Here is a 27,867-nt window from a genome sequence, read left to right as displayed (position 1 = left end):
TTATAAGCTGCCAGGAGATGGCAGTAATGCACTGATAAGAGCGATCTGCCAATAAACAGAAGAAGACGACTAGGACTTATGACAGTGTGTGTAGCACGTCAGTGTTCATCTCATCATTAATGTTTATGATTTCGGGGCATGAAATAAGTTGTTAATGAGAGAAGCATGAGGACTATGCTGGGGCTGAAGCGGCTAATGCCAGAAGGTGAGATGAGTTTATTTTGCTCAGAGTGATACACTATATAGACTATTGTTAATTAAATACTAACGTATTGAACACCAAAACACATTAAAGTTGCAGTGATAAACATTTCAGACAGTAGTGTGCTGCATTCTTGTCATGTGTTCTCACTACGTTGCGTGCTTAGCTCTTCCAGTGTCACTCAAAATAAAACTTGAGGTCTGATAGTTATCAGATAACTATTAGGCTAAATACTACGCATGCATGCATATGGTAAATGCTTATGGTCTTCTGCTTACATTTTGCAATTAACAAATCGTGCAGTAGCTAGCTATACAGCAAAGTACATTTCCTTTTAAAATAATTTGATAAATTCATGACATCAGTTTGAATTCATTTTCAGTACATTAAACTGACTAAGAACTAAGAAACCCATTTAAATAGTGTTTTAATAAGAAGAAATTCAAAATTAAATACTATGGCATTATTTTATGTTTGAAACCTTTCATATAAACAAATTGTATAAATATCAGTAGTTGTAAAGCTGTTGAGATAATTGAAAAACCTTTGTCGTAGAATTAGTAAATTCTCAAATATCAGGCTGGCACAACTGCAAACATGGGTCTTTTATTATGAAGTGAAAAGGTAATAACAGTAAGCATGATAAAGCATCATCCAGAGGAGCCCAATTGATCCTCGTGGCAAAGTGAAAAGATTTGTAGAGATCTCTCTCAAATACAGATAAAAATAGCTACTTTGATGTATTGGGTACTTAAAAAAAGTAGGCAAAACTATATACAGGTGAAACTCGAAAAATTTGAATGTTGTGCAAAAGTTCATTTATTTCAGTAATTCAACTTAAAAGGTGAAACTAATATATTATATAGACTCATTGCATGCAAAGTGAGATATTTCAATCCTTTATTTGTTATAATTTTGATGATTAAGGCTTAAAGCTTATGAAACCCCCAAATTCTCAGAAAATTAGAATATTGTGAAAAGGTTCAGTTTTAATCCAAAACACCTGCAAAGGGTTCCTGAGCCTTTAAATGGTTTCTCAGTCTGGTTCAGTAGAATTCACAATCATGGGGAAGACTGCAAAATAATTTGGTGTTCTCAAAGTGCTGTATTAAAGCACATTAATAGAAAGTTAAGTGGAAGGGAAAAGTGTGGAAGAAAAAGGTGCACAAGCAGCAGGGATGACCGCAGCCTGGAGAGGATTGTCAGGAAAAGGCCATTCAAATGTGTGGCGGAGCTTCACAAGGAGTGGACTGAGGCTGGAGTTACTGCGTCATGAGCCACCACACACAGACGGATCCTGGACATGGGCTTCAAATGTCGTATTCCTCTTGTCAAGCCGCAGACGCATCTTACCTGGGCTAAAGAAAAAAAGAACTGGTCTGTTGCTCAGTGGTCCAAAGTCCTCTTTTCTGATGATAGCAAATTTTTTATTTCATTTGGAAACCAAGGTCCCAGAGTGTGGAGGAAGAATGGATAGGCAACCAATCCAAGATGCTTGAAATCCAGTGTGAAGTTTCCACAGTCTGTGTTGGTTTGGGGAGCCATGTCATCGGCTGGTGTTGGTCCACTGTGAAGGCTGCTATTGAAGCATCCTGGTCTTCCATAACCCCTCAGCAGTGCCACAGGCTGATATTATCCATGCCACGCCGCATTGAGGCAGTAATTCATGCAAAAGGGGCCCAAACCAAGTACTGAGTACATATGCATGATTATAGGGCCGACATTTCTGTATGTATTTTATGTTGGTTTGGGGGTTTCATAAGCTGTAAGCCATAATCATCAAAATTATAACAAATAAAGGCTTGAAATATCTCACTTTGCATGTAATGAGTCTATATAATATATTAGTTTCACCTTTTAAGTTGAATTACTGAAATAAATGAACTTTTGCACGATTTTTGCAGGTGAAATGAAGTTGTGTGTATATATATATATGTATATGTATATATATATATATATATATATATACATATATACATATATACATATATACATATATATATATATATATATATATACATATATATATATATATAGATAATGGGTTCAAATAAAGTATCAAATGCAAGTAATGATATGGATTTATCAAACAATATCGTTAAAATATATAATGTAATATACATATTATAAACGTAATCAAGTTATGTATATGATATATAATGCATGAAGAGGGCGCCAACGGCCTGGTGTTTGTTGTTGTTACACTTTACAGCTTGATCAAATATGCATATTTAGAAAAAAAATTATATATTCTCCTGTTGTGGTGTAGGTTTAATATATATTTATTTCATTGAATCGCAGCACTGTATTTTCCCAATAGCACCATGCTATATTATGATTTTTAAATGGTTTTAAAATTGCTGATATTTAATATGCTTTTCACCTAGACGAGAAATAATGTCACATTTTAATATTGTGAGATCTCGTGGTACCCCTATTAATCCATATCATTTCTGCTTTAATATTTGTATTTTGCTGTAACTGTTTTATAAAAGCAATAAGGTATGAGAGGCTGTGCTGTAGTGTGATTACAGTCAAGGCTGAAGAACTCTGCTTCACTTCATGCCAAACAATGCCCTTCAGCTGTGACTGTAATCACAACACAGCACGACCTCTTGTTTATTATCTTGTTATTGCCTACATATAAGTAGGCCTGTCACGATAACAAATTTTGCTGGACGATAAATTGGCCTAGAAATGATTGCGATAAACGATAATATTGTCATTCTGAGACCATTTTCATCTAAAATAATGATAATGGCATAATAATGCAGGTACACCTTTTCAAAGATCAATCAACTTTTATTTCTAAAGAATATTTAACACTGAAAACCGAAAACATTTTAAATATCCACAATAAATGAATAAAACAACCAAAACAAAAAAAGCAATGGACACTCAAAAAAATCCACTTGAATAAACAGCTGGGAAAACTGCAACGGATGATTGTGTTTTAGGTAGTGCTGGGAATCGATTAAAATTTTTTTACTAATTAATTACATTTTTTTTCTGTAATTAATCACGATTAATACATTTTTAATGATTTGATATTGTATTAATTTCAGTTACTCTCCAAATTAATGTAGACACAATTTATTGACAGCATATTTTAAATGTGTTGTATTGTCATGTTTTTATGAATGAAGGCCAGTATCACTGATGTCTCTATGAAACATTTATGACGTTACATTACAGTATAACTGAAAGCTACCAATTTCAACATTTATTAGGCTTTAAAAAAAACTACTTTTAATTTAAGTGACCTTAAAACAATCTTTAAATAACCCCATTATAATAAATGTTGTTTTTACCTGTGCCTTCCCTGTTAGACATATACAGAAATGTAATAGTTATCAAACTTCTTTCTTAACTGCATAAATAATAAATGAAATATAGATGAATCATCATTAAAGCTACAATTTTCTCTGTTTCCGTTGTTCTGTGATGAACATTAATGACAGGCATCATCAGTGCTCATGTCACTTTAAGATCAGCCGCTGCCGAACATGACGCGGATCTGACGCTCTGTCCCGCACATCTCATTTCCTCACAACTCTTTAAGTTCATTTAAGACGTTATTTAACTAATTTAAGACTCCTAATATGAGAATACTCAAAATTCTCTGTGTTGTTGTTATTGTTTGTTCATGAGTTCAAAGAGAACTCGATGTGAGCAGGAGACTGACGCGAGTCTGTCTGTGCGCCGAGTGTGTGTGTGTGTGTGTGTGTGTGTGTGTGTGTGTGTGTGTGTGTGTGTGTGTGTGTGTCAGTGTCCTAAATTTTTTTTTAATAGTGCGATTAATCGATTTATTGACTATCGCGACAGGCCTACATATAAGTAAATATATACACTCACCTAAAGGATTATTAGGAACACCATACTAATACTGTGTTTGACCCCCTTTCGCTTTCAGAACTGCCTTAATTCTACGTGGCATTGATTCAACAAGGTGCTGAAAGCATTCTTTAGAAATGTTGGCTCATATTGATAGGATAGCATCTTGCAGTTGATGGAGATTTGTGGGACGCACATCCAGGGCACGAAGCTCCCGTTCCACCACATCCCAAAGATGCTCTATTGGGTTGAGATCTGGGGCCTCATTTATAAACGTTGCGTACGCACAAAAGAAGGCGTACGCCGCTCTCTACGCAATAATTTGTATTTATAAAAAGCAAACTTGACGGGAAAATGTGCGGTCCTTCACGCAAGCTCTGACCCAGGCGTACGCACAAAAACGGGTGAAATGAGAAATGGCGACACCGTCGGCAGATGGAAGAAACACGTGAAAGTGTGTGAAACTGTAGACCGTTGTGTAAAAGAAATGGCTATGCCTCTCATAAATAACATTAAGACTTCACAAAGCAAGTCTTACAATGAACAGCCTACACGAACACCCGTTTGATCGATCTGCAGTGTAAAACAAACAAAATCAAACGAAAATGACAACATAAATGCAAATTAACACATATTTGCAAAAAGAAAAGTGAAATATGTTCTGCAATAATATTGGCATGTTATGCATTGCAATTCATCCTCATAAATATGGTAAACAACGAAATAGCTAATGTACAAAACTGATATTCTCGTCAAGTGTCCGTCTGGCGGAGCAGATAGATGCAATTAGACAGATAGATAGATAATTAGGGAGATATAGATACATAGATAGATGTATTAATTGTCCACTGGGGAAAGTTGTTTTCATAGTAAAATTTCTTCATCAGCCACGTTCATGGTATTCATGCATATGCCTTTAGTTTTATTTTTGATAAAATAATGTATGAACTATGTCTCAACCATTACATTTGCACGGAACTATTTCCCATTTCCACGTAGATTATAACCGACATCTGTAGCTTCAATTAAATCAGATTCAATTAAATGGATGGAAATAAAATGCCCATCTCAATGCGTAATGACGCACAATGGCTTGTGCTCTAGAAGATGTGGCGAATGGAAGGATTCGGAGTGAACGCATCTTCAGACAGCAAGAGGACACACTCTGGCGATGGAGCACTAGACGCTTTTTTGCCTCGACTTTGATGTCCGATCATTTCTTTTTTATTTCGGCGATTGTCCGAGGTTGTGAGGCTACAGCATTTACGGCGTCTGCAACCTTTTGCCACTCAAGTGTCTTTTTGGCATTAGTAATGCCCACACTGTGCCCTCCAAACAACACTTTTCTTCTCTTTTCAACCTCGCCAACGATAACTTCTACCTCACATTGAGTGAAGTTACGTTTTTTTTTAATTTCCTCTCTGTGTTTGCCATGATTTCGCAACCTATGAATATTAACTTGTGGGCGTTTCACGGACTATTTATGGGCAACTAGGGGCGTGACATGAAGCCGCAAAAGCTGCGCTACATTTAGAATTGATTGTGATTTATTAAGGGAAAACTGCGTAGGATGTGCGTGCGCACGGTTTTATAAATCCGAATATTTCTGTGCGTACGCACGTCCTATGTTTCATCCGTACGCCAATTCTGACGCAAATCCTACGCAAAGTTTTATAAATGAGGCCCCTGGTGACTGTGGGGGCCATTTTAGTACAGTGAACTCATTGTCATGTTCAAGAAACCAATTTGAAATGATTGGAGCTTTGTGACATGGTGCATTATCCTGCTGGAAGTAGCCATCAGAGGATGGGGACATGGTGGTCATAAAGGGATGGACATTAGGGCTGGGCGATATATCGCCTGACATTGTTAGGCGCATCTCGTCAGTAAAGCCGGTTCCTTGATTAGTAGTAAATCGCCATCACCTGCTTTCAGATAGAGCGGCATTTACTACACAGAGCCGTAGTTCACTGACAAGCTGAGCCATATCGCATTAATTATCACGGACGTATCGCCTGCGATAATTAATGCGATATGGCTCAGCTTGTCAGTGAACTACGGCTCTGTGTAGTAAATGCCGCTCTATCTGAAAGCAGGTGATGGCGATTTACTACTAATCAAGGAACCGGCTTTACTGACGAGATGCGCCTAACAATGTCATGCGATATATCGCCCAGCCCTAATGGACATGGTCAGAAACAATGCTCATTTAGGCCGTGGCATTTAAACGATGCCCAATTGGCACTAAGGGGCCTAAAGTGTGCCAAGAAAACATCCCCCACACCATTACACCACCACCACCAGCCTGCACAGTGGTAACAAGGCATGATGGATTCATGTTCTCATTTTGTTTACACCAAATTCTGACTCTACCATCTGAATGTCTCAACAGAAATCGAGACTCATCAGACCAGGCAACATTTTTCCAGTCTTCAACTGTCCAATTTTAGTGAGCTTGTGCAAATTGTAGCCTCTTTTTCCTATTTGTAGTGGAGATGAGTGGTACCCGGTGGGGTCTTCTGCTGTTGTAGCCCATCCACCTCAAGGTTGTGTGTGTTGTGGCTTCACAAATGCTTTGCTGCATACCTCGGTTGTAACGAGTGGTTATTTTTGTTGCTCTTCTATCAGCTTGAATCAGTCGGCCCATTCTCCTCTGACCTCTAGCATCAACAAGGCATTTTCGCCCATTTTCACACCATTCTTTGTAAACCCTAGAAATGGTTGTGCGTGAAAATCACAGTTACTGAGCAGATTGTGAAATACTCAGACCGGCCCGTCTGGCACCAACAACCATGCCACGCTCAAAATTGCTTAAATACCCTTTCTTTCCTATTCTGACATTCAGTTTGGAGTTCAGGAGATTGTCTTGACCAGGACCACACCCCTAAATGCATTGAAGCAACTGCCATGTGATTGGTTGATTAGATAATTGCATTAATGAGAAATTGACAGGTGTTCCTAATAATCCTTTAGGTGAGTGTACATACATACAACAGTTTGGAATATTTTAGATATTTGAGAGAAGTCTTATCTGCTCACCAAGGCTGCATTTATTTGATAAAAAATACAGTAAAACAGTAATATTGTGAAATATTATTACAGGTTTAAAAAAAAGCTTTCTTTTTTATTTAATTTAAAAAGAAGCCATTACTCCAGTCTTGAATGTCACATGATACTTCAGAAATGGTGGTGGTGGCTAATTTTTGGCTAATCCATTAAGCCTTTTTTACAAGATGAGTTTGTTAATTTCTTTTGTTCTCTTAATTGCACTCCAGGGTTTAATCTCTTTGTAGAGAGAGATGACAGTCACAACAACTAAGAAAACTGCATAAGCTGCATAGTAATGATACAGTGCTGTCTGTTGTAGTACTGTGGACCATATGGGGAAACAGATCCTGCACAAATTCTTCCATCCAGAGACCGGAGTCAAACAAATCGGCCCTTAAACATCTTGTTTCCAAAATCACTGCCACAGGTCCAATTTCAGTAGCTGAGTATATGAGGGAGGCACTCACTAATCCAGTGACGGTATGTATCGTATCACATTCACTTTTTATACTGTGTATTTTGGAATTCTTAAACTTTTTGTATCATTACAATTAGGGCTGGGTAAAATGTAACTTTTCAAATTAATCGCAGTTCTTATTTGAATGATTTAGTGGGAAAAGATGATTATCTAGCTCCCTAGCTCCCCTCTTTTTACTACTGTGATTTAGTTCTAAATTTTGGGTGAATGTTTTTGGCTTTCAGAATAAGAATATATTGAGAATAGAATATATTGAATCTTATGTTTCTATATGTCAAATTATTTCTACCCCTTCACGTGAATGCACAAAACAGAGGGGTGGAAGTGTAGGGGTAAGGGGTAGAAATGGGATTGGGCCTTAGTCCACTATGGGTTAGGTTAGGGTTAGTAGAATAAGTTGACATGTATTTGCAAAGTACTGGTAGTCAGTAGAATTAAATTAAATTATAAATAAAATTAAAGTGTTAGTACATATTAAGCAGACAGTCTACTAATGAATGCTAGTTGTCATGTAGTTGCAAAGTAAGTTACTTATAGTAAGTAGAATTTCTAAAGTGGACTATCGAAATAAAGTATTACAGAAGCTAATCCCATAATTTTTAATACTATTTCCTCTCCATACTTTATCGCTGTACGGTTAGAGATTATCAAAATACAAATCTGTAGATACCAAGAATGGTATGCAATCTTGATTAAAGTAATACTAACACATTAGTTCAATGATTAATACAAATGCAACACTATTTGCGATAATGCAAGACTACAAAAGAACACATGATCACATAGGGAAATTGGATGCATGATTGTACATGTATCAACTCTCAAGTGATTATAGTAGGAAAAGGGTGCATTATCTAATAATTATATCATAAGGCATTCATAAGACAGTATACTGTACCAAAGACAATATATAAGACAGTAATAATCATACACACAATGTCCTGGAGATATGCATGTTCCTTCATAGAAGGTTTTCTATGAATGAATGGGGAAGAGTCCTTTTTTATGGCCATTATGTGTGTTTCAATAGGGAAATTGAGTCAAGTCACCTTTATTTATATAGCGCTTTTTACAATGCCGATTGTTTCAAAGCAGTGTTAACAGGAAAGTAATGCAACAGTTCAGTTATCATTTAGTGTCAATGCGGGCTGATCAGTAATATAGTTGAATATTTAGTGTCCCCAAGTAAGCAAGCCAAAAGGAAAAGGCAACAGAGGCGACGGTGACAAGGAACCAAAACTCCATCAGGTGACAGAATGGAGAAAAAAACCTTGGGAGAAACCAGGCTCAGTCGGGGTGCCAGTTCTCATCTGGCCAATGAACAAACAGTGTATGATTATGATTCATGCAACATTACAAGTCAGAAGTCATATTAGATCGGAACATTCAAAGTATTTGTCCAGTTCCATCTGGTTGAAGATCGGAGTCATCACGCCAGAGTAGTGTTTGTTGAGGATCAGTGCCACTGGATGTTGACAAGGTCTCTGCTGATACTCCAGGGCTGCGTCGGTCGCATCTAGGCACAGGTCCACCATCTGATCTGGATACGGCCCGGATCGGATGACTACAGTAAACCTCGGGATAAACAGAGAGACTAACATTAGCTTAGGCGCCATTATTTTTTTCATGAAGTACTGAGTACATCAGGTGTTGTGGGAAGTGTTCCCGGTTCTGGCAGACCTAGAGTAAGAGTTAACTCTTTTACATTCCTTTTGGTCGTAAATCAGTCTTATTTCACAATGACTTTGCTGCCATGGTAGACAGGGCCTGTTTTATCTTTTTGGGGGTCAAAAGCTATATTATCAAATGTAAAATATAATTTTTTAGTTTTCTGGAAGCTGCATTCAAATCAAATTGGCTCAATAATCTGAGCCCCCTTGAATAGGCATGATGCCTCTGCTGTGACTGATGCTGAGGTGGTCCAAAATGTAGTAGATTAGGACCAAATCTATTACTTAGGACTACTAAAAGAATGGAAACACTGGCATGTTTTAAATAAAATAAATAATAATAATAATATTTACCCTATTTGTGCAAATCTCTTCTTTGATCCTTCTCCCTTCTTACATTAAAGAGCCAAGAAAATCTGATTATTTGGATAAAGCAGACTTCACACAATCGTTTGGATTTTTTATCCCCCAATGTCTGAATTGTAATGCCTGCAAGAATATCAGTAGGCTATAAGCAGCATTACACCATTTAGCTCAGTAACTTGTATATACAGCATAAAACAATTTATTATTTGGACAAGAATGTTAAATACCCCTGTAATAATATATGGGATAAACAAGACAAATTAAAATGTTTCAATGCTCATATGAGTTTGGTGAGATGGAAAGATCAAAAATCTCCTACTGTATGCCATTTTCTAGAAGCTTGTCATTTTGTATCTGCTTCAAATTTTTGGTCTTTATTCCTCTTATTACATATGGTTTCTACGAATGTCTGTCAAGAACAGTAAGCGTTTATGCATTAATATAAACCTACCCACCCACTTGTAGACATGATGAGCTAATTAGATTGTAATCCACCAAAACTCAAAATTCTGTTTTCTGTTTTTTAGGGATATTATGTGAAAAATGACATGCTTGGAGCAGGTGGTGATTTTATTACGTCACCAGAGCTCAGTCAGATTTTTGGTGAGGTAAGCATTGTTTTAAATACAAATTGAATATAACACCATATAAATGTATTTAAAAAAAGTCTTGCTTCCACAGCTGTTGGGTGTCTGGTGTGTCAGTGAGTGGATGGCAGCGGGGAAATCCAGTTTGTTCCAGTTAGTGGAGCTTGGACCAGGTAGAGGTTCATTGGCCAGTGACATCCTGAGGGTAAATACTGCAATGGATATTGTCTGGTAGGAAAAGATGCCATAAAATGCATTAATATTGACACTTTTACTAAATATGAGCAAAACGTGTAAAAAGAAATTGCCTCTTGGTCTTTCATTCAAAATCTTCACAAAAATCTAACTTTTAAATTTAAGTAAAATGGCATTCCACAACGATTGCTTCTCCTATAATGCTTAATGATGTTGAAGAACACATAGCAAGAGATCTGAACACATTCCTCCTTACAGAATCTCTCCAGGTTCTTCAGATTTAGGGGCACGTGCTTGTGTGGGCAGAACTAAAAAGGAGAGCCCATAGGTTTCTTATATTGTTTTTTTACAGTGCATCTTTTGTGATTTCTTAGCTGTTACTACACGTGTAAAAGTTCAGCTTTCAGACTTGAAATTGATCCATTTGTCAACCAATGCAATTCAATGTACTAATAGCAGCTCATCTGACCATAGAACATAGTCCCACTGAAAGTTCCAGTAACAACTGGAAGTAAGCAGTGGTGCCCCAGAAAATTGTAATAGGATGGCCAGAAGAGGCCACAGCAACTCTTCGGGTGGCATACCAAAAAAAATTATAATAATGTAATGTAAATAAGCCGCGAAGATCCGCGACTATTACGCAGGAATGAGAAAGTAGTTCCTAGCCATATAGGTGTAGAAAATCGCAACTTTTCATTTTCAGTTGGTCTTAGCACACGATGTAACTGTAGAAGAGTCAAGTTTTAAATAGGAAAAATATTGAAAGTGTCTTTGGTCATTTTTTGAATGAGATGCTAATGGACTGATTAGAATCAATGATGTATGCTAAGCTATGCTAAAAGTGCTACCGCCAGATACAAATATCAGCTGAATGGATTCAAAAACGGTAAAACTCAACTATTTAACTCTAGGGGACTTGTAAAATGAGCCTATTTTCAAAAAAAGTGGAGTGTTCCTTTAAGTTGAAATAATAGTCAATTGACAAGGCATCTAGTCAATTTGTTAAAAGACTTTACTGTACAAACGACATATTCGACATATGCAGTTCGTGACTCAAAGTGAAGAAGCTATCATTGTAAAATCATACGGTGACACATTACAATGATTAAAATATTTTTACAATAGTAAAAAACAAAGTTGTGACTGCTGACGTTATGCTTTTATGTGTAAAGTTAATGTTATATGCTAGTTCACATGTAGGCTGAAGTTATTGTACTGATGTTACGTTTTGCTGGTCTTACTGAAAATATAGACTAAACTTAAATGGTAAATGTAAATTCCAATCTCAAAACAATTGGTTGTTCCTCAAAATCTGCATCTTCGTCAGAAACAGGATCAAACATATAAGGTTGGATGCATAATCTCTTCATTGTCATGGCAGACAGTATAGATGTGTTTCTGTCACTAAAGCTGCTGAAATTAGCCGCACAGTGAAACAGCCAATCAGAGCAGAACTCCACATTAATATTCATGATTCTTCCAAATAAGGCAAAAACAGACCATTTCATTCTAGGGGCAATTTCTGGGGTTGTAAATGGACCTGTAAAACCGTATCTGGACAATTTTTGCCCTTATTTTTCCCCTCACATACCCTCTATGTAGGTATCAGAGAACAATTTAAAATATTGTTTCAACTCATTCTAGGGCACCTTAAATACTTTGTAGAAGTGCCTTAGGCACCAATTACAGCCATAAATATTTTTGAGTATGATGCTACAAGCTAGGCAGTAGGCACAGCTATTTTTGGGCAGTTTCTCCCATTCTTCTTTGCAGGACCTCTCAAGCTCCATCAGGTTGGATGGGGAGCGTCGGTGCACAGCCATTTTTAGATCTCTCCGGAGATGTTCAATCAGGTTCAAGTCTGGGCTCTGGCTGGGCCACTCAAGGACATTCATACCCCTTTTCCACCAAGGCAGTGCTGGTGCTAGTTCGGAGCCAGAGCCTAGTTTCAAATCGGTTCTTTGTCTTTCCACACCCAAAGCACCAGTTCCAGGAAAAGTGGTTCTTAAGTAGCACCAAAACATTGCTGGTCTAGAAGTAAGAACCGCTTGTGTCAGGGGCTGGGGGCGGGGTTACCGTGACCAACAAGACGAACATAAACTTGAGATCTGCCATTTTTGAAATAGCAGCTAATCGAGCTAACAGCTGCTGCTCGTTTGTAATCTCCGTCTGTACAAATTACGGCGAGCTGCACGAATGCGTTGGATTCCCTGTGTTTTAATGCCGATGTAGGATCGTAAAGCCATGTGCATCAATAGTAACGCAACGTTCGCCATTGTTGATGGAAGGCTTGTTCGAGATGCATCGGCGCTGTGCAGACCGATCGCCGTATGACAACGAGAGCAGACGTCTCCCTATGCTTTTGATTCACTCATGCAGTGTTTTGATATCATACGCTGATTGTCTGTGCAGCGCCGATGCACCTCGAACATGCCTGGTGTGTTTGTGTTTCCCGCTGCCTCACTAGCGTTGCTGAGAAAGATGAGACGTATACAGTGACGTAAGGCCTGGTCTGTGGTGGCTCTAGCCCGTGGAAAGGCAAACTGGTTCTTAGAAGGCTCGTCAGTCGAACCAACCACAAACTGGCACTAGCACTGGCTGTGAACTAGCACCCGGTTCATTCTGGTGGAAAAGGGGTATCACAGAGTTGTCCTGTAGCCACTCCTTTGTTATCTTGGCTGTGTGCTTAGGGTCGTTGTCCTGTTGGAAGATAAACCTTTGCACCAGTCTGAGGTCCAGAGCGCTCTGGAGCAGGTTTTCATCAAGGATGTCTCTATACATTGCTGCATTCATCTTTCCCTCGATCCTGACTAGTCTCCCAGTTCCTTCTGCTGAAAAACATCCCCGCAGCATGATGCTACCACCACCATGGTTCACTGTAGGGATGGTATTGGCCAGGTGATGAGCGGTGCCTGGTTTCCTCCAGACATTACGCTTGTCATTCAGGCCAAAACGTTTAATCTATGTTTCATTCGACCAGCGAATTTTGTTTCTCATGGTCTGAGAGTCCTTCAGGTGCCTTTTGGCAAACTCCAGGCGGGCTGTCATGTGCTGTCTGGCCACTCTACCATACCAATAAGGTTGTAACATAAAATGTGGAAAAAGGGAAGTGCTGCGAATACTTTCCGGATGCACTGTATGCTCCTTCTTACTGATGTCTTTGGTCTCATCAACCATAATGCTGAAGGCCTCACTTTGAGTAACTTCTCTAATTATTGAGGTTCGCACCATTTGAGCCAGGCAATCAATCATTTAATTTTTTGTGCTGTGGCCAAGGTATGTTGCATTTCTTTGACTAGTCATTTTCTTCTTGACTACGTTATCATGCTTGGCAAGTAACTTCTTAATAGAGAGAAGATTCCTTCATTTTTTGCTCTGAGCTATGTTTTGCATTGCTGTGAGAAGTAGGGTTTCTGCAATTGTTTCAATGTACTCTCTATTTTTCTTAACTAGTTTTGAACATTTGCTTCTGGCAGTAAGTGTTCATAATTAAGCATACAATATGAATAGGAATATACTTCAGTTTTTTCTCTTATACTTCAATTTAACTTAAGAATTTTAGGGGTGTCAATAATTGTGTTTTAGAGGAGGAAAAAAAACTAAATTAAATACATTTTCTTAAGTTAAAAGTTGACTATTAAAAGATTTTCTGTGGATATTTTGATTTAAAGTTCTTTCGCTATGTAAAAATATTGGTCAGGCCTATAAAGCACCTTAAGTTTGAAAAGAGAACGAGATAGGGCATGTCATTTATTCACCATGGAAGGCAGTCTTGTTTAAAACACGAAAGTAACAGGTGCAGGTGTAACGCAATGATAGTACCCTATGCACAAACTATAATGACTGCACAAATACAATTTAGAGTACCTAGGAAATGCATTATGTGCTTACAAGTGTGGGGATGACTTGAATTTCATATGAGCAAGTGTTGTGTTTGTATGTGCCAGGTTTTCAGTCAGTTAAACGCTGTCCTGGGAGAGACTGATATCTCTGTTCATCTTGTGGAAGTCAGCCCAAAGTTAAGCCAACTTCAGGCCAAATGTCTTACTGGAGACCAGACGTGGACATATAATGATGATCAGCCTGTTTACCGCAGTGGTACCACATGTACTGGCCTGCCTATATACTGGTACCACAGGATAGAGGATGTTCCAAGGGGTATGAACACACCAAACTGACACAAACTCTCTCCTTGATAAGGTAATGATACTTTCTGGTTGTAATCGAAGTCTTGTTTTCCTTTTGCAAGGTTTCAGTGTCTTCCTTGCCCATGAGTTTTTTGACGCTTTACCCATTCACAAGTTTCAGGTACAACAGATTGTAAAATTCATTATTCGCATGAAATATTACAAATCTTAGCACGTTCATTTTAAATAGTAATTTTGAAACTCAAAAATTAGCATTACATATACATAATCTTTTAGAGAACCGAGAATGGCTGGCGGGAGGTGATGGTTGATATTGACCCTGAAAGTCCAGAAAAACTGAGATTTGTGGTTTCTCACAGGCCTACACTGGCCTCCAGCATCCTTATACAGGTGAGTTCTCTCTCCCTTTGCCGAGAACATTTTATGTGGCCAATCACAGTCAGCAGATGGGAAGGAATGCAAGTCCATTTTATAATTTAAAAACAACATAATTTAACCAAAATGCTTTCCAAAATAAAAAAAAGAATATTATAAATAAATAGCAAATATGTACATTCACACAACTGTAATAATTTCACTTTTGGGCCCAAACAAGGGACGCCAATTATGTAGTGATTTTACCTTCGTCCATCCAAGGACGTTAAGTAAGGTAGTGACTGGTACTCACGTCACCGCTGACGTTGTGGTTTTTGGATCACACATCACTTAAGGTGTGGTTATGAGTACATCAGATGACCACCTTCCCCCTCTCTTAGTTTGGGACACTAGTCAAGGTCTTTTACCTTGGCTCTATGAGAACACTCCAAACAGGAGGCTGTTCAATCATTTTAGATTGAATGTAAAGTGGGGAGAGTTGGTCTGCTGATTTATCTGAAAGATTGGTGAGATTTCTAACTTGTAGAGCCTTTTCTGTATTATCAGCACAAGTAAGACAAAATTGTAATAAAATAGATTTTATTAACAAAAGATAAACAAGAATAACTAACACAACTACTAAATGAATACAATGAATGATAAAGGAATAAAGTGCATAAGATACATAAAATACATGTTATTAAGTTGAGTGTGGCTATGGAAGAGTTGCGTTATCTTATGGAAAGATAAACTGTTGTTTCTTTGAAACTAAGGTGAAGAACCTTATTATGAATGAATGAATGAATGAATGAATGAATGAATGAATGAACCTTTATTGCCCCGAGGGGAATTTGTCTTGCACTCAGTGGAGCCACATTGAACATTTAAGCACAAACAACAATAAATAACAATAGATAAATAGTAAAAGAAAAGACACAACAAACATCTAACCGCATTGAGGACGTAAAGAATACAGAACATTGACATCATCAACAACAAGATCAACACAGTAATGACAGCGCATCAGTCCAGTAGCTAAAAATGCATAAAATTAAGTAAATAATAAATGGTAAAATGTGCACATTTAAAATATCTATGTGCCTGAGCTTGATTTGTTCAGTAACTGTATGCTCCTTGGCACAAAAGATATAATGGCACGTTTGGTTTTAGTCCGGGGCATTCTGAATCTACGTCCAGAGGGCAGGGGGGAAAACTCTGAAAAAAGTGGGTGGGATGGATCATCCAGTATCCTCAGGGCTAGATTGAGGGTATACTGTTCGGTGAGAGTAGTTATGTTTTTTATTTCGGATCCAGTGATCTTCCTGCCCATCTTAGTCACCCTGTCCAGCATGTTTCTGTTTTGGACAGAAAGAGCACCCCCCCAGCACTGGATGGCGAAAGTCACCACACTCTGAATAAAAGTTAAATAAAACAATGTCAGAGTTGTGGTGTCTGCATTAGAACTGCGCAATTTCTTTAAAAAATGAAGCCTTTGCTGTGCTTTTGAGTATCGTGCCAATGTGTTAGAAGACCAGGTGAGTTTGTGATCAATAATAGTGCCTAGATACTTATACTCCTCCACTGTCTCAATGAGTGTCCCATGAATAGTGATTGGTTGCAATGGAGGGGGCCTTTTCCTAAAATCAATCACCATTTCTTTTGTTTTAGACACGTTTAAAATAAATGAATTTTGATTGCACCAATCATGGAAATGGTCAACCTCAGACCTGTAGTCTTGATCACTGTCTGTTAAAAAACCAACTAGTGCAGCATCATCTGCAAACTTAATTAGTGAGCAGTTGGAGTGGTGGCTAACACAATCATTAGTGTATAAAATAAATAACAATGGTGATAAAACACATCCTTGTGGCACACCCGTGTTTGTAATGATGGCTCCAGAATGACTGTAACCCGCCCTCACATACTGTTGTCTGCCTGTTAAAAAGTCCTGAATCCACTGCACCAAAATGAGGTTTACACCCATTTGGGTCAGCTTCTCTATCAACATGTGTGACTGAATGGTGTTGAAAGCTGAAGAGAAGTCTGCAAACAGAATGCGTACATGAGAGGCAGGTGTTTCCAGATGTTTATAAATTCCATTCAGGAGGGTTGTGACAGCATCTTCCACTCCCCTCCTCTCTCTGTACGCAAACTGTAATTTGTCCATGTGTGCATGAGTTTGTATTTTAAGACGTGTTAAAATGATCCGCTCAAAGCACTTCATGGCAACAGAAGTGAGTGCCACTGGTCTAAAGTCATTTAGTCCAACTGGTTTGGGTTTCTTAGGAAGTGGTACAATTTTCCACTGAATTTCCACTGTTTTCCATATCACTGGTATTGTGTGCGTGTCAAGTGATTTCTGAAACAGTCCTCTGAACACCGGGCTCAGTTGTTCTTTGCAGCTCTTTAGGATGATGCCTTCCAGCCTGTCAGGGCCGGCAGCTTTCCGTGTCCTTATATGGGAGAAGATCCGCCCCACTTCCTTACAGCTTACCATGATTGGTGCACTTGGAGCACTTCCACTAAGGCTGATTGGAGCGACTGGCTCGTCACTCTCCCATCTCGCAAAGTGATCATTCAGAGCATTCGCCTGCTCGACTGTATGTACCGGGGTGTTAGAGTGTTGATTTTGGCCGATAATAGTTTTAATACCCCTCCACGCCAAGCGCAAGTTGTTTTCCTTGAGTTGTTGTTCAACTTTGTCTTTATATTGTCTTTATTATGCATCAAACAAATAACGAAAGATTATTTGTTATTAACTAGAATCAGTTAAATTACCTCTAATGTAAATTAGAAAATCATATACTGATAATATACAACAATGCCAAGGTTTCTGGAAAGAGGTTTGGTCAAGTGATATTTACGTTCCACGTGGTTGAGTAAGCAGTCCGATGGGGGTGACTTCTTCCACTGGTTGTGCTGGGTGACAATGTTGAAACGGATTCCAGCTCCTTTCCCACTGCAGTCTTGAACACGAAGATCTGTGGGACGCTGATCTCCTGAAGCACCAAAGGGTCCTAAAATCTGGAACACGCAGATGAGGTCCTGAAGTAGGTGCAGAAGGTCCTCAATCTGGAACACGCAGACGAAGGAACCTTGAAGTGAAGGTTTGCTCTTCTAAGCTTAACCTCATTGCAAATGTCTCTGTGTGTCTTCTGACTCTGTGGGTCAGACACTCAGAACGTAGTGGTTGTTAATGTTTCTTTCCTCACAGGCTGGAGGCTCAGAACGTGGTCGTATCTGTTGCTGCCTCACAAGCTGTAGATTCAGATCCTTGGATCTTTTGTTGTCTCTCTAGATGAACCAGAGGCTCAGAACTTGGTTGCTCTGTCACAGTCTCATCCTCGCGGGACAGACTCAGAACTTGGTGAACTGTTTGTCTCTCTCAAGGAGAAACTCAGAACATTACGGTGTATCTGTTATGTCTCTCTTGAAGGGAGACTCAGAACAAGGTGTGTCTGTTGAAAGGGTACCTTTATCCTTTTCCGAATAGGAGGAGATGCAATTTGGCGCTTCTCCATTCCAGTGTTGTGATTGGCTGCTGGTATCAGAGGGGGAACACAGTGTGGCCCACCCTCTTTTCTCCTGTGGAACTCTTGCATACTGTACACAGTTAGAAGTCTTTAAAGTTTCTTTAAAATTTGCAATTTCCAATGCATTTCTCACTTTCCAAACCACCATCAGAATACCCTTGGCAATATTCTAAACAAATGATGACATGATGGGAAAAGGTTGAACTGTTCATTCATTTGTTCATTAACAGCTGATTCTGTGTAAGATGTTGCATTACAAATAGCTGTCACTGAGAATACTTATTTCTCTGAATAAGTATGAAATAAATGTGTGTAGTTTACATCAGTCTTAAGGTTTCCAAACATGGTTACGAATGGATTGGGATTGATCATTGTGGTCTTTGTTTCACCCACTACTGCTGAGGTCCTGTGGAATTTTTATGGCAGTCATAGACCAGGACATTAGGGATGTGGGTGAAGGGCAGAAACTGCATTTGGACCAATGAGATGTCTTGTCCTTCCTGGGCTTGGTACAAGAGCTGGTCTTTTTGGCCTCTAAGAGGTGTCTGGATGTTGTCATAGCATCTTATCTGATGGCGTTGGACAGTTTGTTTGTCTCCGTCTACCAAGATCCTATCAAAATGTAGCAAACCTTTGTCCACTATTATGGACAGAGAGTGGCCCGGCCATAAACTGGGCCCTGGAATGTGCTGTCCACTACACAACACTTCAACAACAATTAACTTTACTCTGCCTCAAACGCCAGATTAAAAAGATGTGTCTTTGAGTAAGACGTAAATGCCTCAAATGTGGATGAGAGGGTTGAATTATCCCTCTATGTGCTTGTCCAAAGTCTGTCAATAGATAAATAATGTCATAAGAGGGAAACGTCCTTTTAGCATATTTACACCATTTTAATGGTGTAGTTACAGTATCTGCTGGCTAAAAAGTAGACACCAGCATGTGGTGTCATAAAAAAAAAAATCCAACATTAAATATCCTCAGAGCGATGACCCCTTTAGACCACCAAGCCTGTCTCTAAATAACATCAGATCATTTGAGCTTTTTATGAAATGGAATGGTTAGTTAAAATTGTCAAGAGGTAAAACCATAAGGAAATTACAATATTTATGATTAAAAAATGAATTTAAAATACTTGGCACTTGTATTTTGAAAATATTTCTCTGTTTCATTCTCTTGTGCACTCTTGTTTGTCAGTGAACCCTGTCAATTATTATTATTTTTTAGAAAGATGAAAACAGGCAGCATGTGGAAGTGTGTCCAGAAGGTGGAGTCATTGTTCAGAAACTGGCCAATCGGATTGCAGATGACGGAGGCGCAGCATTGATTGCCGACTATGGGCATGATGGAACAAAAACTGATACTTTCAGAGTAAGTGCCATGATAGTCCTCTCTCTCAGGCTTTCTCTGATGGGGTCAATGCTGGTTAGTAGTAGTGCTTTTATCTTGTGGAACTTGCGAACATGATAATTTGTAGGGCTGTGAAATGTATTCATTTGGACTAATATGGACTTAATATGGACTAAAGCGGTCATATTGTTGCTGTTTTAAAAGTTCCTTATTTTGTTTATTGTGTGTAATAGAATAAGTTAACATGCTTTAAAGGAATTGTATGTAAGAAATATATTTCAATTAATCATAAAATCGCCCTGATATGTCACTAGATATAAAGAAATCATGTTAATTTCAAATATTTATATCACTGACAACAGTAGTCCGGCCAGGATATTGTCATTTAAAAGTGAAGTTGCGGCCCTCAACTGATGTTGATGTTGACATGTTGTGTTTTGGCCTGAAGCGCCACCCTCCACCTATCTACCAATCACGAAGTCAGTAGTGTTTCGGCATCCAGGTTGCCAGCTCTGCTCTAGTTACCACAGCTGCAGCTACAAACTTTTTGGATAAAAAATAAAACTTTACGAAACCTAAAAGACCTCGTTTATGAATCAGAAAAACTTTGTGACAATGAAAAAACAAAGAACCTGCTGTGGAGGACTCTTCACTTGCCATTGGAAGCTCCTTGTAGCAGCCCACATTCCTGCTGGATCCTGCAGCCTATCTGGCAACCTCGAGTCAGGGGGAGGTGGAGAGGGGATACACCGCTCTACAGTAATTTGAAAATGATTGCCGTACCAGTTTTGGCCACAATCTTACATACATTTCCTTTAATGTTCAAAAAAACATTATTTTTCACACACTGTACATTATTGCAGCTCCTCTATTCCCAGTCTGTCTGAAACGTGCTGATGTCTACAAAGCCCCTCCTTCCGAAAAGCCTAGAGTGCTCTGATTGGCCAAGCACCTTAAGCGTGTGTCGAAAATGTAACGGCCCTTACCATAATCACGAGTTTCAGTATTTTACCATCTTACTCAGAGCCCGAGTCACATTCTAAAAATGTGGACGATCAAGTAAATAGATTGAAAACAACTTTGCAAACACGACTTGTGTATAGCTGGCATTGTGCTCTCCCAGGTTCAGGAAGTTGTCCTCCAAAAAGGCAATGTACACAAGCAAACTATTGGGTTGTACTGCTCAAGAACAGCGTTATAAATAAATCTTAACCTCTGATTCCTAATTTCATCTGTTTTCAGAAGGCCAAACATAGGGGTTTGGCTTTCTTATCCAAACTCACAGCGTCTCCACGAAATGGCGACAGCACTACAATTCACTAAAGCCTTGTTTTCTCTCTTTGTGTATGCCTTTGGGTGGGCATTATGCTGATATTTCACATTGTGACAGTAATTTCTGGGCTTCGATCGAGGAGTTTTAGGCAGGTCTGGATCAGTGTTCTCCGTTAGAATATATCGATAGGCTATGAGCTTTGTAACTTTGCATAGAATTATGCAACACAGCTGAACGATACAACATGACAACATACAACACAAAACAACAACATAAAACGATTTAAAACCACAACCCTCACTGACCAATCACCCATTGTCACCCAAGACAAAAAATCCTTGACATGAAAAGTGTCCGAAGTCAAAAAGGAAAAGGAACAGAGTCTGTACTAATCAAGATCCAAACCACGAGAGCGGAAAAGACTACCTCAAATACGCTTTGCTGCAAGTTCTTATTGTCAGTGGATCTTGGTATGAGCAAGTCATATGGGTTTGTAATGACATGAGGGTTCATTTTTATGCCCCTCACTCATCAAATCTCAGAGTCTCATTTACTTGGACGGACGTCATTGCTTACATTTAGCAAGTGCCTACTACTGGCAGAATAAATTGAGCATGCCAAGTCCTAGTTCACTTGTAACCCGCGTGGAGCTAATTTATTATTTACATTTTCTTTTTTTCTGTATGAATTTGATGTTTTGTTGTTAAAGTTTTTTTTTGTCGCAGGGCTTTAAAGGCCATCAACACCACAATGTCTTGGAGGCACCTGGCATGGCAGACTTGACAGCAGATGTGGACTTCAGTTACCTCAGGCAAATGACAGGAAATCAGGTGACCTGCTTGGGACCCATCACACAAAGATCCTTCTTGAAGAACATGGGCATTGACTCGCGCCTACAGGTGAGAATGACAGAAGTATTTTCTGTGTATTTCTTCCAAAAGTTTCTGAGCAACTTTACGTTTTTTTTACGGTAAAGTCAGTTTGAGATTGAGAGTGTATGAGTTAAAGGCCAATATAACACATTTTAAATTACTGTCGGGTACCATTCAGAAGTTCAGTTGTGTAATGTAACGAAGTAATAATACTTTGTTATAGTACCTGAGTATTTTTTGGGAAAATCTGTACTTAACTTGAGTTTTTATATTTCTGTCAACTTTAACTTCATTACATGTCTTAATGTATACTGTATCTAATGTATAATGTATCTAAATGTATACTTTTACTCCGATACATTTCCCCAAAGCATTTCGTTACTTACTACAAAATAAAGTCAAAATAAAGAAGAACACAGACTGCAAGCAAGCATGTGCAAACAAATGCTCGCACAGCACGGCTGATTTTATTTTCCGGGATGCGTCCATTGCTATTGCAGCTGAGAAGGGTCTGCTGTCATTATACAGTATGAGAGCGGCCTCTAAACTCTCCTCGTAAATAAAAACTGATGCCTCGTAGAGTTTGTTTTGACACGTGACATGAGACTGCGCACTGCACAGAGCGGGACACTTCAAAAACGGATTTAAAACATAGACAACAAAACGGTATGTTATACAGTACGTGTTTTCATATCACTATAAAGTAATTTGTTTGTTGACTAAATGCTGCATTCGTGGAGAACAGCAGTGTGTTTGCCATCGAGGCTGAGAGGAACATTAGTAGTACCTCAAGCGGTTAAAACAATGTGACAAAAACACACGCAAATCTGACCCAACTGTTTAATGTCACGATTGTTACCATCTATATGCATTAGGTTTTTTGCATTCGTTATCCAGAGAAATTGCATATTTCAACTGTATCCTTATCATGCAGCCGACAGAAACATATCAGAAATGCATTATATTTCAGTTTGTTTTTTTCCGGAACTGTAACACATTTGGATTCTAAAATAGAAGCAAATTACGTGTGAAAGGATACATATAATATAGGCTACAATGCTATGTTTCAATGAATTGGTAACACTGTACAACTCCATTTGTAAAATTAAATAAGGTTGATAATAAATAAGGTTCATTGTTTATTTCAACATTTACTAATACGTTTTAACATTTTAAAGTTGTCTCTTAAATTAGTTACTGTATGCTACTATGAATGAATGATCAAGGTATAATTTATACATTAGTCTTTTTATTTAAAACCTACAATACACATTTTGCCTTTTTTAATTCAAAAGAAATCAAAATGGAAGAAAGAGAGTTAAAACTGAACACAGTCTTGCTGCCCAAAAAAAATTTGTGTGCTCCTTTTGTATTTTGCATTTACTTGTACTTTTACTTTCAATACCTAAAGCTGCAGTCCGTAGTTTTTCCTCTTTGTCGCCATCTCTGTTCAAAATCTGCAAATGCAGTTATCCGCGGAATTATCAACTTTACGTGATTTGTGTCTCGGCACGGCACAGCGTGGAGGAATCCAATGTTTTGAGGAGAATGTACGGCTGTCAGTCACCGCGTGGTGTGGATACTGTCATTCAGATTATACTTTTTGAAAGTATGACCAACCTAATAATTTCCACCGGAAAATGTCATCTGAACAAGTAAGTTGATAACATCCACTTTTGTTCTGACCAACTAAGGCGAAAAAAGCATTGCAGTAAATCGCGATGCTTATATCACGTGAAACTGTGCAAATTATACTTTGTTTTCAAATTGTTAATGTTAACAACATCAGCATAGCGTGACTACATTTCATGTGTATTAGGGCTAACGTTACCTGTAGTTCAGTTTCTATTTCTGTGCAGTCTAATTTCTAACTGTCGTATACCAACAAATTAATGTGGAGTAGAGGTGAATTGCTCCCTCTCATAGCTAGCGCAAAATAATTGATATTTACCATAATGCACATAGCAAAACGAGAAAGGCACAACAAAGAAAACTCCATAAATGTATGAATTAAGCGAACAAGTGCTTCTGTTACATAATTTAACCATTGAAATGTCTTGTCTAGCAGAAAAAATGGTCTCTGCGTCCGAGTTCACGCCACCTTTCAAAAGCCATTTTTATATATTTTTTTTTTTTCTGTAGCCACTCCGAGGGTGCGTCTCAATCAGCTCCCTAGCTAAGTAGTCGGGGCACTGATTAGGGAGTCAGCCCTTTGACTTATGTCCTGATCAGTGCCCTGACTACTGAACTAGGGAGCTGATTGAGACGCACCCCGATAGTCCGAAGTCTTTTGCATTTTACAACGGGTGACTCTCCAGTTGTCACTGGTGATTGTCGTTTGAACCTTTCTGGATCCGCTATCAAATTGATAAGTTTAATTATATCAAGTGCTGTGAGAAAAGGCTATAAATCTCCACCTCCAACATCCTCACAAGCAATATAGCCTACTAGCCGGGACACCTTCTTTATGTGTACAGATGTAACGTAATGACGCAAAGACATGCTTGAATTTCCTGCGGAAATCCACCAGTACCACTGGAGTTAAAAACATTATTACAAGCTTACCGTTGTAAATCGAGCTAAGGTAAGCAGATAGTATTGAATACTGGCTGGTTATATACTTGCTCAAAAATGTATTTTGGATAATGTTTAACCCCAAAAAGTTACGGACTGCAGTTTTAAGTACGTTTAATATCAAAATATCAATACTTTTCATACTTAAGTACAATAAATATCACATACTTTAAAAAATTTACTCAAGTAATATTCTAAACAGTGACTTTAACTTCTACCAAAGTAATTTTCTGGTAAGATATCTATACTTTTACTCAAGTATGGCTTTCAAGTATTTTATCCACGCCTGCAGAAGTTAGGGGTCAGTACGATTTAAAAAAGAAAAAGAAAGAAATAAATTCATACTTTTATTCAGAAAGGATGCAACAAATTGATCAAAAGTGACAGTAAAGACATTGTTACAAAAAACATTTCAGCATATCAGAATGATTTCTGAATGATCATATGACACTGAAGACTGGAGTAATAGCGAAAATGTAGCTTTTCTATTACATTAATAAGTTTCATATTAAATTGTTAAAATAGAAAATTATTATTTGTAATAATTTTCCACAATATTACAGTTTTTATTTTTGATCATATAAATGCAGCCTTGGTGAGCATAAGAGACTACCAACCCCAAACTTTTGAATGGTAATGTATGATGGTTCTGCTGGGTGTCTACTGAAAACACCCATAGGATATAGCTGCAAGCAGGAAGGAGGGGCCCAAGCACTATCGTGGTCACCAGCACTCTGTGGATTTAGAAGAACTGAGCGGTGGTCACACATTTAAGTGGGTACATTTAAGAGGACTAAGACTCACAATAGTCACATCAGTCAATGTGACCACCTTCCTTAAACAAACATACAACTCAAGTTTGATCTAAGGCACTCAATGCATGCAGAAACTGAGACATTTCCTGTTTTTTATACTCTTCAAAGTACAGTTGCTTTACAAAGGTTTAATAATAATAATAATAATAATTATTATTATTATTATTATTATTATTGTCATTTATTATTATAATTTCTGAAAAACACTACAATGTAAAACTTCGGAAAATAATGTTCAGAATAGGTTTTATTGGCCAAGTGTCCTCAGTCACAGGGTATTTATTTGTTGTTTAGTGTTATCAAAAATAGCAAAAGTCAGTATCAAAAGTCAATACTGAAACTGTAAAAATGTGACATAGTCAGGGTGCCCATGCTGACCCCTGTCCACCGCCAAAAGTGCCAACAGTGGGCACGTGAGCATCAGAACTGGACCACGGAGCAATGGAAGAAGGTGGCCTGATCTGATGAATCACGTTTTCTTTTACATCACATGGATGGCCGGGTGCGTGTGCGTTGCTTACTTGGGGAAAACATGACACCAGGATGCACTATGGGTGAAAGCAAGCCAGCAGAGACAGTGTGATGCTTTGGTAAATGTTCTGCTGAGAAACCTTGGGTCCTGCCATCCATGTGGATGTTACTTAGACACGTACCACCTACCTAAGAATTGTTGCAGACCATGTACACCCTTTCATGGAAACGGTATACCCTGGTGGCTGTGGCCTCTTTCAGCAGGATAATGCGCCCGGCCACAAAGCAAAAATGGTTTGAGGAGCACAAATGAGTTAGAGGTGTTGACTTGGCCTCCAAATTCCCCAGATCTCAATCCAATCGAGCATCTGTGGGATGTGCTGAACAAACAAGTCCGATCCATGGAGGCCCCACCTCGCAACTTACAGGACTTAAAGGATCTGCTGCTAACATCTTGGTGCCAAATACCACAGCACACTTTCAGGGGTCTAGTGGAGTCCATGCCTCAACGCTGGGTCTGGGCAATTTTGGCAGCAAATGGGGGACCAACACAATATTAGGAAGGTGGTTATAATGTTATGCCTGATCGGTATATAAATCAAAATCTTACACACGTGCATATTTATTTATTATAAAATTTTTTACAAATGAGGATGTCCCCATAAGTTTGTTTAGGGAGGTTTTGCAAGATTATTCACTTCCATGTGCAGAAAATGTAGGGTTAGGTTAAAGTATTTATAACTATCTGTATCATTTCAAGAAGTGTACTTGGGCTTTAGCCATAATTTTTATCTCCTCACCTTTGGTTGTCATGTTGTGTTTTAGGTCCTCCTGAGGAGCTGTCATGACCCCTCCACCAGAGCGCAGCTCATCAACAGCTATGACATGCTAATCAACCCTGAGAAAATGGGACACAGGTTTCAGTTCTTCTCTGTGCTCGGTCGAGGTCGGCTGGCTCAAAGTACAGAAATGCAAAAGGACGCAACACTGTTGCCTGTGGCGGGCTTTACTGAGCTGAATATGCAATAAAAAGACTGTAAATGGACATAGCAACATTCAATTCAATTCAATTCAATGAACTTTATTGTCCCCAATGGGGAAATTTGTCTTGGACTCTGGTGCCCACGTACACATACAATGATTGAACACATAATACACACAAAAAATAAATAAATAAAATAAAATACATACATACTACTTGTTTAAAAGTCTAATCGACGTTGGTACAAAAGATTTCTTAAAACGATTGTATTTGCACATAGGCATCCTGTATCGCCTGCCAGAAGGCAGCAACTCATATTCTGAATTTAAATTATGCGAAGAATCAGATACAATCTTCGTAGCTACCCTGATGACAGACTGCTCATATGAATACTCCAATGAATGGTATTCCCTTTTTCCCATAATTCTCATAGCCATCTTTACCAGACGAGCAAGTTTAGCTTTGGATTGAACTGTAATGTTACCAAACCACACAGTGTGTCCATAGTGTATTACACTTTCAATTACCGCCTGGTAAAAGAGGTACATTATTTTCTGTTCTACCCCAAACAATCTTAATCTACGTAAAAAATGTAACCTCTGTTGCACACGACAGCATACACTATCCACATGAAACCCCCAGCTAAGTGAGTTATCCATATAAACACCCAGATATTTGTAAGAACATCCACATGTTCTGAATAACTAGACAACTAGAGAAAATCTTGTGCTACAGATGTGCATTGGATTGTACTGATTGTTTGGTTTAGTGGAAACACCAAAAGCCAGATACTCCAAAAGTTTGACGAAACTTGTGCGACTCTGTTAAGTGATAAACAAAGTGTGTAATGATCTTACTAATACCATGGTTGAGTTCTGCATACAATGCATAAACTATGGTAAACTATCATAAACTTTCTTTCTCTGTAAATTTGTTCTAATAAACTTTATCTGAAGGAAGCTAATTCAATAATTAAAATCCTATTGAAAGATAATTATCAATGATTCTGTCAAAACTCGCAAAAATACATCGCATAATCACAGAATTGTCCTTTTTGGGTGAACCTTTAATAAGTGTAGAAGACTTTAGCTATAGGCAGTTTGCAGTCAAGTCGA

General features: G+C 38.4%; 1 protein-coding gene across 2 annotated transcripts; it reads left to right on the top strand.

Moving 5' to 3' along the window:
* The first annotated feature begins 53 nt into the window (after positions 1-53).
* ndufaf7 (NADH:ubiquinone oxidoreductase complex assembly factor 7) lies at positions 54-27,738 on the top strand. 2 transcript variants are annotated; one of them, XM_079831511.1, is made up of 10 exons: positions 54-205; positions 7,404-7,564; positions 10,126-10,201; positions 10,280-10,390; positions 14,328-14,538; positions 14,630-14,688; positions 14,805-14,918; positions 19,643-19,786; positions 21,764-21,937; positions 26,596-27,738. In XM_079831511.1, exons 3-10 carry the CDS (start codon positions 10,142-10,144, stop codon positions 26,797-26,799), a joined length of 1,077 nt encoding a protein of 358 aa, XP_079687637.1. In that variant the 5' UTR covers positions 54-205; positions 7,404-7,564; positions 10,126-10,141; the 3' UTR covers positions 26,800-27,738. The 2 variants fall into 2 exon arrangements, with proteins under 2 accessions (XP_079687637.1, XP_079687636.1); XM_079831510.1 differs by having other exon boundaries at positions 10,126-10,206.
* Positions 27,739-27,867: the final 129 nt, after the last annotated feature.

This window comes from Gobio gobio (genome assembly GCF_949357685.1).
Source record: "Gobio gobio genome assembly, chromosome: 12".
Classification (NCBI taxonomy): domain Eukaryota; kingdom Metazoa; phylum Chordata; class Actinopteri; order Cypriniformes; family Gobionidae; genus Gobio; species Gobio gobio.
This window is presented reverse-complemented; position numbering and strand designations above follow the sequence as displayed.